The 14,708-nt window shown below is 45.6% G+C and overlaps 1 protein-coding gene and 3 non-coding genes across 6 annotated transcripts; all 4 read right to left on the bottom strand.

Annotated features, from left to right (window-relative positions):
- Positions 1–9: 9 nt before the first annotated feature.
- kctd17 (potassium channel tetramerization domain containing 17) lies at positions 10–14,608 on the bottom strand. 3 transcript variants are annotated; one of them, XM_031561224.2, is made up of 7 exons: positions 14,137–14,608; positions 9,648–9,756; positions 9,232–9,323; positions 7,325–7,474; positions 6,706–6,831; positions 5,925–6,073; positions 10–3,613 (listed from the first exon to the last, which is right to left on the bottom strand). In XM_031561224.2, exons 1-6 carry the CDS (start codon positions 14,476–14,478, stop codon positions 5,969–5,971), a joined length of 924 nt encoding a protein of 307 aa, XP_031417084.1. In that variant the 5' UTR covers positions 14,479–14,608; the 3' UTR covers positions 10–3,613; positions 5,925–5,968. The 3 variants fall into 3 exon arrangements, with proteins under 3 accessions (XP_031417084.1, XP_012670012.1, XP_031417085.1); XM_012814558.3 differs by having other exon boundaries at positions 7,373–7,474; positions 14,137–14,606; XM_031561225.2 differs by lacking the exon at positions 5,925–6,073 and having other exon boundaries at positions 14,137–14,605.
- On the bottom strand, positions 8,506–8,577 carry trnaq-uug. The gene has a single exon. It is a non-coding gene; the product is annotated as a tRNA-Gln (tRNA).
- Positions 8,715–8,786, bottom strand: trnaq-cug. Its single transcript has one exon. It is a non-coding gene; the product is annotated as a tRNA-Gln (tRNA).
- trnaq-cug lies at positions 8,926–8,997 on the bottom strand. Its single transcript has one exon. It is a non-coding gene; the product is annotated as a tRNA-Gln (tRNA).
- Positions 14,609–14,708: the final 100 nt, after the last annotated feature.

The raw sequence follows: 14,708 nt of genomic DNA, 5'->3' as shown, positions 1-14,708 counted from the left end.
ATCACCGAGTATTGGAAAAGAAACTTTTATTGTAATTCTACTCAATATACTTGGTATTTACAAGACTAGACCATCAGTATACAAGGACATGCTCTAAGGACATGCCCTGCTTAGCATGGTACTGATGGTAGACTTGGAACTGGTTCACACCTCTTTAGCATGTAAAACAAAGAAGAAATATTGCTAAATTTATAATGCAGAATAATTACCTATAGAATGTCTGTTATACATGGGTTCGGTAAAGTACAGTATGACAAAGCACAATGCTGCAGATGTTTACAGTATTGAAGTATTTAACCATTTTTTAAACAGACGGACTGTTTGATGAATGAATATGAATGAAAGTCTCTTGTGAACCGTAACAGTAAGCAGAAACCAAACGGTACACCAATGTATAAATAACTTAGGAATGTAAAATCATCCATGCAGATACTAAACGCTACCAAACACTCGTTCACACACAGACAATACTCTAGATCCTCAAGGTCCAGAAGAGAATCTGCTTGTTGGGTCTATGTGACCAAGAAGTCTGGGGTTTACAGTAGGGAGTTCTAGAAATGTCTGAGGTCCAGACTAAGATGACTGCTTTACACCAATAATTCTCAGAATTTTCATTAAAGACCTCCATTCCCTAACTTAGATACTGGAACATGCTGACAAACAGAAATGGGGTTCAAAACATACAAAATATAACAAAACTAAACCTATTTGCAACACAAAACTTACAAAAATATGTTCAAAGAAAGTAAAAAAAACACACTGACAATTAATGACCATATTTCCCTCGGCATGCTATGAGCAGCATTCATGGGAACACCAAAAGCAATCCATTGAAAAAATAAACAAGGCAAATGATAACTACCTTAAAAACTACATCACCCATCACCCTTCCACCCCCTTTTGTTAAAAAAAACCTAGATCTATGAGTCTCCACATTTCCCTCTTTGTGTCACACATGAAACCTTGAAGACAGAAGAGCAGATGTACAAACTTCTCAGTGTTTCTCACCCTCTCCCTAGTTCTTTCCCCTGCTTACGTGTCAAACTGATTTGAGGCGCTGTGATTGAAGTAGCTTTCCTGAGGACCTGTCTGTGCACTTCTGCGTCTGTTTGTGTCAGCAGCTCAGCAGTCTCATGTTGGGCTCTGAAGGACTAGCGATCCCACTGCTCCCTTTAAACTCCACGTACAGCAGTCCATAACCCCACAGGTTAATCACAGAGTTTGAAACCAATCCAAATGAAATGACTGTGGCAAATCGATGCACTTCCCGGCCGGATGCTAGACCTGAGCAGGGAGGAGCTTCTTCCGCCTCACCACAGATGGCACGATGGTCAGTGGTCAGAAATAAATCCAGCCTCCGGTCATCCGGCCAGTGGCCTGCTTAAACGCAAAGCCATGCTTATATGAAAGATCATCATCTACAATGAGTGGACTATGTTCAAAAGAAAACAAAAACAACGTATACCATTTCCATGAACACTACCTACAATGAATATTGTGCAAAATGCAAACCTTTATTTCAGTATGACCTTGAAAGTAAGTACCCGGTAATAAACAGTTCTGCCAGTAAGCTTGCAACAGAAATTAAAATAAAAACCTTCCAGAAAATACCCTACGTAACTGTCTTAATGGTACTTTGCACAGCCCACCACCACTTCCTTTGGTTTCCCTTAAATGAGTGAGAGCATCCACTCCCCTTCCCCACTGGACTCAATTCAATTCAATTTAATTCAATTCAATTCAATTTAATTTATATAGCGCCATAACAATACAATTGTCTCAAGGCGCTTAAGAGGCTGGGCCAGTCATCTGTCTGTTGTGATTGTACTTGGCCTAGGACAGTGATGGATTTACGACTCACGGGAGCATAATGTGAATTGATTGGCCCAGTGTTGTGCTTGGCTGACAAGAGAGTTATTGCCAGTGCGTCATGGGATTCGGGAACGATGGGAGGAGAAAAGATACAGCCACACACACATACAAAGTATGCTCTAGCACACACAGACACACGTAGAACTGATTAAAACTCCAGTCTCTAAAAATACTCTCTGATAATCAGAATAGAAAAAAACTAAATTGTAAATATTAACAAATGATGCTAACTAAAGAACGATAATAACAACAACAACAGCGGTACAACGAAAAACCTGCCACACAAACTATCAGGCGACTGTCTTTCTATCCTGAGCTGCCATATAACATGGAAGTCTCAGAATCTGACTACAACAGCATGCAGGGGCTTGAGTGAATGGTGCCCCCGGCGCGTTAGGCAGAGTGGTGGAGAGACAGCTGCCTGCACCATCAGTCGGGGGCCCCCGGGGCTCGCAGGCTGCTAATGATGGGTCACACCAGGGCTCACGACCCTCCGCAGAAACCCCCGCTGAGCGCGCTGTTGGACCGACCATGATTGATGCGCCAAATTATCCTTACAGACGTGTAATTTCCTCTCGAGATGCGGGTGCGTTTTTGTTTCTCACTCGCATTTAGACGGGAATAATTGATCAGACAAGCATTGATTTCTGTAGCTATGAGCCCTTGAGACATCTAGGAAAACGTTTGGCTAAATATGAGGATGAACGACGCGTCATTAATTCTGGAAGCATCCAAATCAACAAAATCAAAACCGTGAAACCAGAACGCTAAAATAACGAGGCTATTAATAGTTTGTACATCCAGTTTACAAACCCATTCTAAATTGTGCCAACTGACATCATATTAAAGAAGAGTGTAGAATAGTGGGGATCCACTGTCTAAAGTACGTGGACTCTCCCAGTGTGCAGCCTAAACGCCCTCTCCGACGCCCACAGAAGGTGAAGTTCGACCCAAGCCAGTGCAAGTGCCTGAGTGTGTACCCAGCAGAGCACCATCACACCCCCTAACTGCAGGCCAACTCAAGCCTTCCTCGACAAAGGGGTGTTCCTCTGTAACTTCCAGATACACACACACACGGACAGGTATCCAGGGTGGGGTGGCGACACCATCAGACGTACTGTGTCATAACTGCTATGCATATAAACCTGGCAAACACTTACACACAGAAGATCTACAGGGGCTGTCGTTCATGCAGAAATACTTGTGTTGTGGTACAATACAGCCAAGGGCCATTTGTGCATACATGGATCTCAAAAGCCACGGACCTCAGCTAGTGCCACGCAGGACAACTGTGTTTGTCTAGACAGAAGCTGAAGCTGGGACCGACGTGGAACTGCGATGGTTCTAACCTGATACAGTATTAGCTGCCTATCAGGATGGGTATTCACCTCTCTTTGGTTGAAAACATTACTAAGGTGTGTTCCTCTTTGGTAGGACTTGCAATAAGATCCCCCCTCAGCTGTTCAAATGAACCAATTTTAGTGTCACGTCTTTCTTTTTCATTCATATTTTTAAACTCTTTGTAGTGGATAAGAACGTTTTACTAAGTCTTAACATAGGTCTTTATAGGGATTTTCACTGATGTTTGTATGTAATAAAAATCATTCAAAAAAAGGCCAGCCACAGCAACAGTGCATCACTGCAGTTATGAACCCTCAGCACACAAACAGGATAAATAAAGAAAATAAAAAATAATCAAATCTGTGTCTTCCTACATCCTGGATCCATTGATCTGAAAGAGCTGTAACACAAAGAGCAAACACAAAGACACTCGTCAGAAAAGATGTGCACACCCACGCCCGAGAAAACATATTCCTAGTTCAAACCTAGTTCAAATCTAGTTCAAATCTAGTGCAAACCTAGTGCAAACCTAGTGCAAACCTATTTCAAACCTAGTTCAAACCTAGATCAAACCTAGTTCAAATCTATTTCAAACCTAGTTCAAATCCACAACACAACAAACACAAGACCTCACTGTAGCATTACACAGGCTACTGCTAAGAAGCTGTTGTTGTGTGAATTTGCTGTGAATTAGATGGCTGATGATGAAGCATAGATCACTTTTGCACAAGCAAATGGCATGTTTCGGATGTCGGTGCAGGTGAAAATGGCACATGGCAGAAATGACAGGGATTTTACCGAGCGCTTTGATGTGTGTGTGATCTGGTTACATCACCTCCATAAACTACCCCCACACCCACACACACCCCACCCCCACTAGGCTTTGGGTGACATCCTGCGAGGCCATCCACACATGTGTCTGGCTTTTGCCCCTTGGGGTCTATCTGGCAGTGCTGAAGAGGCACTTGAGGGCAGCAGCAGTGTGTGCGTCCCCTGGGAGTCATCTTAACCCTGACGCTGAATATCTACCACCTGGATCTGCACTGTGCTTCCCTGTTCTGTGGGAATGTGTGAAATGTTTCTCTGAGTGTGTGAGAGAGTGTGTGTGTGTGTGTGTGTGTGTGTGTGTGGGGGGGGGGAAATGCCAGAACACTTCTCTGTGGATGCTTGTGATACTGCATTTCACTGGCAGTCTGACTTGTTTTATCTTGAACCCTATATTTCAGCTTTTAGTCAAATTCAGCTATATTTTTTGGAAACTCAATAACATTACATTAAGGAGAATGTAACTGCTACCAGCAACTTTGTTTACATTTCCTATATCTGTGCAGCGATGAGTATAACCCACTGGCCTGTTTATGTTTTTGGCTATAAGTAGGACTGGAATGTAGCGTGGAGCACTGCCTCTCTAGACCCGGGGGCAGATCGAGATCAATGGCGCACTGTTACAATGGGGCCAAATCAGCTGAGCACCAGCATAGGCGAAAAAGAAAGGGAGAAGGAGAAATGGGAAAGAGAGAGAAAGAGAGACAGAGAGAGAGCGAGAGAGAGAAAGAGAGAGGGCTCTCTGTGTCACCACTTCTGTTTACAAGGGTCTATCCCATGTAATCAACAAGACTCTTAAGGTCATGAGGGAGCCTGGGCCTTATCAGGAAACCTTTTGGCTTGTTGTCTTTGCTCTTGAAGTGGGCCTATTTCTACCCCATGAGCATGAGGTGGATAGTTGTGACAGAGATTCCATTCTTTTTGCATCTCAGCTAATATTAGATATATACGCGTATATGTTTGTTTATGTGTATGTATGTGTATATGTATGCGTACGTGTATGTATTTGACATTACAATAACACAGAACCATTACTTAAATGAGCCAAGGACTGCCAAAATGTGATTGACATAAGCCTACTATTCTGACTATGCATGACAGAAAAATAAATTTTATTCCATTGCACTGTATATATCAAACTAGTTTAAAAATACGACTTATAAAAACACATTTCCTCATGTTTTAACCTCATTATAGCCCACTGATTGGAGCAGTGCACAGCCGCTCAGTGTAATTTTATGGGCGGGAATCAGGCTAAATACAACGTAATCCAATGACAGAGAGAAGCCCGGCAGCCTCCGCACACCCACCCACCCGCTCCCTACTGCAGTGATGACTCACCCTCCTCCCAGAGAGATGCTCACAGTTCCAGCCCTGCTCTGGCATCCCCCCCCCCCCCCCACCCCCACTCTACTGAGGTATCAGTATCCATCTGTATCTATCTGAGGTGGGACTGATCACAAGTCCTCTTGTATGGAACTCTAGACTGGTGTGTATTGGTCGGTTAGCTCCGTGTACAGAATGAAGAGCACAACTAGTGTTTGTAGTTCTGAACACGCAAACATGTGATGAGATGCTTTTTTTTTGGTTACAAAGAGACACATGGAAGACAGTTGTGGTTTCCCATGTTTTGACTCAGATGCCAGATGTTTCTAAGCAACATACAACATCTGGAGCATCCTCTGGTATCCATCCTTGCTTAACAAATGTGTCCCTCGGTCGGTTTAATTATTTGAGGATATTTGAGCAGGGCTGGAACAGATGTCTCAGTATAATTCAGCTCTCTAGGAGGAGGGCTCCAGGATCAGGGCTACGGTGCTACAGCTACAGCTACGTCTACCAAACAACAAAGCACCACTGCAAGCATGCTGGGGGTCGGTCCTCACCCATCCGTGTGTGTGGGGAAGCACGAGTGCTCTACAGTGGTCTGCTAGTCCCTAATCCACTCATTGGGGGCGCCATTTCTCTCCCCTTCCTCCTCCTCCTCCTCCTCCTCCTCCTCTCTTGCCGTGTCCTCCTCCTGTGCCTCCGAAGGCTTGTCACACACAGACACAAAGACACACACACACGACAGGACAACAGAGAATGACGACAGGACAACGAGAATGGAGAGAAGTCAGATGAGAATTGAGGAGAGTGAGGGAGTGGTGGGTGGGTGTGTGTGTGTGACGTGCACAGTGCAGTATGGGATGAGTGTGTGATGAGTGGTGGTGTGACTGAATGACATATTACGTGTTTTCTTCCAAGTCATGAGGAGACGTTAATACGGTTCCTCATACAGAAAGCCTCACATGGCGGGATGAGAGTATGTGAGCAGACTATGATGATTGTTGATGACTGCTGAATACCTGCTGGCTCTGCGCACTGCATGTTTAAATGTGTGAGTGGTTTTGTGTCTTTGTATGTAACTGTGTGTCTGTCTTAGTGGCCCCTTCTAAAACAACTTAATCGATTAGAGGTACTTATGTCGTTCTGCGAATCAATCTCAAATCTCCTTGTTTCTCAGCAAACAGAAAGAATAGAATGGCTACTTCCTTTTGTACACATTTGCAGGTGCAGACAAAATTCTATTCAGGTTCAGTGAGAGCAAAACATGCTCTGTGTGTGTGTGTGTGTGTGTGTGTGTGTGTGTGTGTGTGTGTGTGTGTGTGTGTGTGTGACTCCAACCTTGGTCTTGTGGGTCTGCTCTGTCCCCAGGCCACCACCAGGTGTGTGCAGCTCTTTGGACACGACACACAGGAACTCAGCCTGGTCCTCTGTCCCATAGCTGTACGATGAGCCGATGTTCACCATCTATCAACGGGAGGGAGATATAGAGAAAGAAGGAAAGAGAGAGAGAGAGAGAGAGAGAGAGGGAGAGAGAGAGAGAGAGAGAGAGAGAGAGAGAAAGAACAGGAGAGCAAAGGAGAAGGAGGGAGAGAAAGAAAGACAGGGAAGGAGAGCAAGAAAGAGAGTGTTCCCTGTCACAAGCAGTGCTACATTTATCTGCCACTCTATATAGAGATCTGGGATGGATTAAACAGGGAAATCAGTTTAAATTCAGACTGGATCAAAACATTTCACATTTTGCCAACACATTTTTGTGGGCAGGCGACTCAGCTCATTGGACAGCTTTGAGACCACCTGTTTACGTAAAACGCACTGAACACTGGGTAGGGTTCAGGGGATTTTGTGTTGAGGACGAAGTTAAGGACGTGGACAGTAGGGAAACGGAGAAAAAGGGGAAGGGTGGGGGGTGGGGGTGGGGGTCAGGGAGGTTAATCAACTCAGCGTCAGTCCAACCCACAGTCCAGAGCAGTCCGGGGCGGGGCTTTCGGCAGGAGCGCACGCTGACCTGCTCAAACTTCCAGCCGTCCGACATGGTGGAGACCATCTGCGTCAGCTCCTCCTCCTGACACTGCAGCACGCGGTACACGTGTTTGGGAGGCACATGTTGCTGGATGGAGGAGAGAAGAGATGGAACACAGGAGAAAGAGGAGAGAGAAGATAGAGGACGGATCGGAGGAAGAGGAGAAGGAAGGATGAGGAATGAAAATAGGGGAAAATGAAGTGAAGTATGGTGGGAGGGAGGATTAAGGGGAGGATGAGTATAGATAGATAGATAGATATATGAGTAAAGATAGATAGATAAATATAGAAAAGTAAGAAAACGATAGCAATACAGAGAGAAATGTACAAAGGTTCAAAATAAGGATGAGATAGCATGAATTGGTGAAATGAGAAAGAGAGAGAGAGAGAGAGAGAGAGAAATAAGGAGGTGAGTTGCGGTTGGAGAATGATGCCGGAGAGGGAAGAAATAGCGCCCAGCAGGGGTGGGGGTGGGAGCGAGAGCAGAAGGGAGAGTGGGAGAGAGTGAGAGAAAGCAAGAGAAAGGGAGAGAAAAAGAGAGAAAAAGAAATATTACATAAGCCTGTAAAAAGAGAATCCGCCATGATAATCCAGTAAAACACGGGTGAGCTCAGCCCTCAGTCAATTGCGCGCGAGACAAAGACACACTCAGCAAGAAGAGGAAGTTGCACAAGGATCCATCTGAGCTCTTCTTTTTTTTTGACTTCGCAGAAACGGCTCGTTTTCTCTCCTTTCAGTCTTTTCATCTAATTTCCCCTCCCACACTCACCCTCAGCCTCAGTGTAAAAACCACCAGTGGCTTTCTGTTCCTCCACATGACTTAACACAGTGAAAGGGCTAGGCCTGGCAGAACAACATTACATCTTCACATGTGGTCAAAGGTCACACTTCTTTTGACATACAGTGGATTTTTTCAAACATACTTCTGCTTTCACTACATTGGCGATGTCCCCTGTGGCCCAGGAGGGGGTTATGCACAAACAGGTTTCACCTTTTATCAGTGTGTCAGATATTCCGCCTGGATTCTATCACCATGCTGAACACTATCATACTGATCTATAACAGCCTCTTCACAGATCTATAACAGCTTGGCACACTCGCTGGGTGAACTCAAAACTCAGGTCCCACCGAGATTCGAACTCGGATCGCTGGATTCAAAGTCCAGAGTGCTAACCATTACACCATGGCACCCCTCTGCTGGCTGGTGACTGAAAGTGAGATGGACTCACACTGCAAGGAAATGGACAGGCTGTTCAGGTCACCAAATCCAATGGCCCATAGTGTTTTAAAAATCCAATGGCTCATGGCGGTTTAAAAAAAAAAAACGTAGGTCCCACCGAGATTTGAACTCGGATCGCTGGATTCAGAGTCCAGAGTGCTAACCATTACACCATGGCACCCCCCTGCTAGTTGGTGACTAAAAGTGACCTAGACTGAGACTGCAAGGAAATGGACAGCCTGTTCAGGTAACAAAATCCAATGGCCCATGGCGGTTTAAAAATACAATGGCCCATGGTGGTTAAAAAAAAAAAAAAACTCAGGTCCCACCGAGATTTGAACTCGGATCGCTGGATTCAGAGTCCAGAGTGCTAACCATTACACCATGGCACCCCACTGCTGGTTGGTGACTAAAAGTGAGCTAGAGTCAGACTGCAAGGAAATGGACAGCCTGTTCAGGTCACCAAATCCAATGGCGGTTTAAAAAAAGGACAAGGATCCTCATTAGGTACCTTAATGACCTGTTTGTCTCAGTGTAAAGCTGCCCTTGTGCTATTTATTGCCCCTACTAAACTTCTCCCATTGATTCTACATTTGCCCCGTAAAGCAGCAGCTGGGTGCCATTACCTGGGTCGTCTTACTGTCCCGCTCCAGAATGCGCTCCTTTATGAGTTTAATCAGTGGCGTGATGTTGTAGAACTCGGCCTCCTCCAAAACACCTTGATAAAACAAAACATCAGTATACAACATTAGCATGAGAACAAAGGTGCACAGACTCAGTGAGTGATGTATTCAAATATGTAGCACTCCTTAAAACCCTCACACACAGAGACTGCCTTACCCTTATTACAGAGACTTATTAGAGATTATATACCGGTAAATATAGTTTTCTGACCAAGGCTCATATTTGAATGTCCAATTTTTGTGTTACACAGACTGAGAGTTGATCTGACCAGATCCTATGTATATGTATCCTGTTTTCTGTATGACTATCACAATAATGGTGTCATGAATAATGCAGTAGGTACTCTAAAGTGTGAGACCTTCCTCTGCCAGCTCCTTGTTGTAGACCAGCTTGCCATGTCGCAGGTAGTTCAGGATGGGGCCAAAGTAGGTGGGGTCCCGGTCGATCACATAAGCGCCCGTGTCATCCTGTGAAGAGAGGCATAGGGAGAGAAAACACAGTCACCAGTCTATCTGCCTTCCCCCCACCCACACACACACACACACACACACACACACACACACACACACACACACACACACACACACACAGACACCAGAGCAGCGTTACATCACACACTGTACTGTGTGTGTCCTCAGGGATCTAGCTCACTGAGTGGGAGAGGAGAGAGCTGATTTAAATGGATAAGTACAGCAGTGCTGGAAGGGAAGAGAGAGAGAGATCGAGGGAGAGAAGGAGGGAGGGAGAAAGAAAGAGAGAAATATAGAGAGAGGGAGATGTGCGAGAGAAAGCTGGCTGAGAAAGCCTTGCTTGTGTCATCACAGCGAGTCTCATTGTGACCGCTGATGTGTGTGTGTGTGCGCGTCGGTGTGTGTGTGTGTGTGTGTGCGTGTGCGTGTGCGTATGGCTGAGTGACTTAGCGCTGTGAGGGCCAAGTCAGCTCTCTGAGCTACTCAGAGCCTGATGCACGCACTCCGCTTGGCCTTTTCGAGGAAGATAAGGGCTCGCCTTTCTCTTTCTCTCGTTTTCGCTCCCTCTCTCCCTCTCCACATCTCACTCAGGCCGCTCTCTCTCTCCATTACGGTTCCACAGAGTGCTTTACACAGCCCGGCCCCAGGCACCTCTCTTTACACTCAGAGAAAGACAGAGATTGAGAGATGGGGTGGGTGTAGCGAAGAGATTAGATGCTAGGGGATGGGGTTGATACACTGTGGTATCATCTTGCAGTGGCAAGAACGGTACTATATCAAATTTCACGCATCAATCTTTAATTTTTAAATGAACAATGCTTTGAACGTGATATCAATGTAGTGTAATGAGCTTCTGCTTTTATGTCTGCATGTTACTGAGAAGTCATAGTAAGTCACATTTACAAATCAAAAAATAAATATATTTTGGCAAAACTATCATCATAATATAGCTTAGTGAACAAGAAAACGTGTCAGAAAGGGAGAGGAGTTGGAGGATGATGCTCTGCACAGACAATGGAAGATTTGGCCCTGGCAAAATGGCCAGGATAAAAAAAAGCTTGAGGGGAAAAATGGAGACAAAGTAATGGTAGAGAAAGAAAGAGAAAGACAGAGAGAGAAAGATGGAGACTGTCTGACAGAGACAAACTGAAACCTAATGGAGAAGGAGCGAGCAGGGAGAGAAGAGAGCTCGGGGAGGTAAGTGATAATAGATGGCCTATTCCAGAAAGGAAGAGTGCAGAAGTCACATGGCCGTGCCGTGACAGGCTAAAATAGCGGCTGAAGGAGGGACCGAGAGGGGTGAGAGAGGGGAGATGAAGGCAGAGAGGGAGACAGAACGAGAAGGACCAGGAACTCTCAGGCTAGGCACAAGAAGTGGATCCATGGGAGACGGCAATGCGAGGCCACATGCTGAGGGTTCAGGCCTGTTTTTTATAAATGCCTGAGAAGATGCTCTATACAGCAGCAAACAGACGAAAGATGTTTTGTGTACACACACACACACACACACACACACACACACACAAAACATACAACATACAAATCATATTCTTGCTAAATAGAGGATCTTGCCTTGCATCTATATCTCCATACTTTCACATACTGCAATTCTGCACATGTAGGCTTACAACAACAACAACAACAAAACAAGTAACCATTGTGCAACCTCATACGAGTTCCTTCCTGATTCACTCACTGACACAAACACAACACGACGCGACGCAATGCGACACGACACGACACGACACGACACAACACGACACGGCACAACACAACCTACCCTAAGGAGAGGAGTCTATTCTGACTGACGTGACTAAAACTGATAGCAGGCGAGGTCTGATGACACCTGTGTGACATTCACAGTGCTGACTGTCATCAGGGACAGTTTGTCCTTGCTGGCTTCACACTCTCTTTTGAGCTGTATAACTGAAAACTGTGGGGGCAGGATTTGACTAGCAAAGCGACCGCGCGTCACTCCCCCCTCTGTCTGTGTGTGTGTGTGTGGGTGTTTCTTTAATAGGACCACTGTTGACGGCACACATGATGAGGAGCATGTTGGTTAATGATGGAAAATGTCAAGCCCCATCTCAGGTTAATGCTCCACCAGGAAATCTGGCGAACGAGCCCCTATGGGGGAACTACTATTTCCCACAGGAAACAGATGCCTGGCTAAGCAAAACAATGGCCTTGTTTATGCCTTACACACCATAAAAAAAAAGAATTCTCTCTCTCTCTCTCTCCATCTTTCAGCCTGCTGCTCCCTCTCTTCATATTCTCCCCTTCTACTAACCTCATTACCTAAGCTCTTCAATTATCACCCGTAAAGCTAGAGGGCGAGAAAACAGCACTTGCTTGGCGAAGGGCGGGAGGAATCTCCTCACAGCATCTGAGCCCCACCACCCACCCACCCACACACCCACACACACCCCTTCCCAAACATAGTGTTGGCCATGCAGCCTGTAATTAAGGCGGAACAGATGCAAATGTACAGGCCCCCTACACGTCAGAGAATATCTGCCATTCAAACACCACCCTGTGTTTACATGCTCAGCTACAGGAGAGAGAGAGAGAGAGAGAGAGAGAGAGAGAGAGAGAGAGAGAGAAAGCAGGCCAGTTTGCAGATTCCATTCCGCTGCCTAAACTGTTCTGGCGTGATCAAACATATCTTATCCTTACACAAGTCCTGCAGGATGTGGGGGAGACTTTATTGCGGGTGCAAGTACAGACAAGTGCTGCAATCTGCCTGTGAAATATTACAGCCACTGAAACTAGTGTTTTCCTGACAACGCTGGTTGAATGCGAAAGCCAGCGCAGGACACCCCACCCCGGGCAATTCTTGACCTTTCCCCGGTCCTGTTCAATAATGGATGACGCGGATGTATGTTTTAAACTGGTTCAACTGCCCTCTGATCAACAGGAGGGGGCAAGAGTGACATTTCAGATGGTCTGTTTGCTCTGAGAAAGGGGAGGAGAGCGAGAGAGAGAGAGAGAAATGATACAGATGACGTGGGAGACATACTCACACACACGCATATGACACTACAAAGGCCTTAAGACAAAATAGAGACCAAAAACAGAAATGTCAGTCGAGAAGATCGAAAATAGAACGTAAAATGGGACAGATCTATTTCTGGATGTTAATAAAGATGGCTACTGATCATATGTGAGGGGTGAGGCATTGCCAGCTAACATACGTTTTTCTGCTTGCACTTTATGAGTATGGGTGTGTAAGTGTGTGTGTGTGACAGAGAGATTCGGAAGACTAAGAAAATGTTTATATAGTGGGTAAGTCTGAGTATGTCCACAACACACTGCAGTTAGTCCAAAACACGAGCTCCACAATGCCCCTACAGTGATAAAAATCAGCCAGTCACCAGTTTGGCTGCCAAAACACTGAGGGCCTGAAACTGCACTGGCACTTGTTGGCTCTATTTTGGGTCTGTGTGTGTGTGTGTGTGTGTGTGTGTGTGTGTGTGTGTGTGTGTGTGTGTGACACCAGGTCACACTCAGTGATATGAGACAGAAGCTGTCTTTTCCACAAACACATACACACACACCCAGCATGGAGAGACTGTGTAGGCAGTGTGATGTGTTTAGTAACTGTAAAATACTTGACTAACAAAGCCAGGACATAAGAAGATGGACTTCAGAGGGAGATGTAGAAGTAAGTGGCAATTAGAGCCCACAACAGCACAAGTGGTTAAAAGACATTTTTACAATGTAATTAAGAACCGATTAGAGGGAGAGAGGACGAGGCAGGCAGAGAAAATGGGAGGAAGGGTAGGGAGAGTGGAGTTGAGTAGAAATGTTGTGGCTGCTTATGTGAAGGTCATAAGTAGACTCCCAAGCCTGTTCTACTCATCGTTTCACCGAGTGAACTGATGCACGGGAAACCAATTTGCGCAAGACAGCAAAAAAAGAGAGCTCCTACTCTCTCTCCCTCGCTTTCTCTCTTACACACACAGAATCTGAAATGTCACTCTGTGTGTGTGTGTGTGTGTGTGTGTGTGTGTGTGCGTGTGTGTGTGTGTGAGAGAGAGAGAGGATGACGGTTTAAGTGTAAAGGGGAACTATGTTTTTTTCCAGGCAAAGGGCATAAGACATGATGTATAGTTTGAATGAGAGTGATGCTAGGCGACATCTGAAATGCATTCTGAGCTAGGAAGCGGAGGCATGGCTACAGCAGCTGCATGAAGCTGCACCGCACGTGTGCACCCATCTGACTGAGAAGCTTCATTTGGCCAAAGTGATGCTGTTGCTAGGGCAACTAATCAATTAGACCTTGGTCTTTGCTAAGGAGTCAGACAAGATGGCAAACGGCAAGGTTTTGTTAAAAAGGAAGGGGGGGAACAAATCAACATATGAATCTTGCCTTACCGTGTCAGAATGCAAGTCTTGCTGCTGGCACAGGCGATAGAGGAAGGAAGTCTGTTCTTTAAGCAGTGTCTGCCGTGTTGTGAGGAACACTGTGCCGCCAACATTAAGTCGGACCCATTTGCCATTGTTGGCGCTCGCTGTGTTGATTCCCGACCCGTTGCCAATGGTTTGCGTTTCAGCCCCGCTGGTCTCAGTCGCGGACGAAGCGGTAGTCGTACTTTCGGTCCCTTCGCTGTCTTTGTTGTTATTATTGTTGTTGTTATTATTGTTTGGGTTAGCAGGGAGTGATCCGGATTCCGATATAACATGGGACACCGCTATTCGTTTATCTTCTGTTGCCATTAGGAGAGAGAAATGGCAAAGATGTGATGCGTACCCTGACGAACTGTTCCCACTGGCGTTAGACTAGCCTACTTTGTCACTTGCAACCTCCTCCAACGGTGACTTCTCTTCGACTGCACATCACTCCGCCTAGTTATCCTGTTTATGCAGTGCCGTGGTGCATTGTGGATGTTGAAGTTTTAGAGGCTGCTGAAATTTGCACATTAAGAATGTTCACAACAGAGAGTAAA

This window comes from Clupea harengus, chromosome 23, assembly GCF_900700415.2.
Source record: "Clupea harengus chromosome 23, Ch_v2.0.2, whole genome shotgun sequence".
NCBI lineage: Eukaryota > Metazoa > Chordata > Actinopteri > Clupeiformes > Clupeidae > Clupea > Clupea harengus.
This window is presented reverse-complemented; position numbering and strand designations above follow the sequence as displayed.

Coding starts and splice junctions, on each gene's coding strand:
- kctd17 (XM_031561224.2), bottom strand. CDS start 14,478: ATGGCAACAGAAGATAAACGAATAGCGGTGTCCCATGTTATATCGGAA. Junction 7,475..9,231: donor GGGACAGTAAGACGACCCAG/GTAATGGCACCC, acceptor TCCTCCATCCAG/CAACATGTGCCTCCCAAACA. Junction 6,074..6,705: donor AGCAGACCCACAAGACCAAG/GTTGGAGTCACA, acceptor GTGTGTGACAAG/CCTTCGGAGGCACAGGAGGA.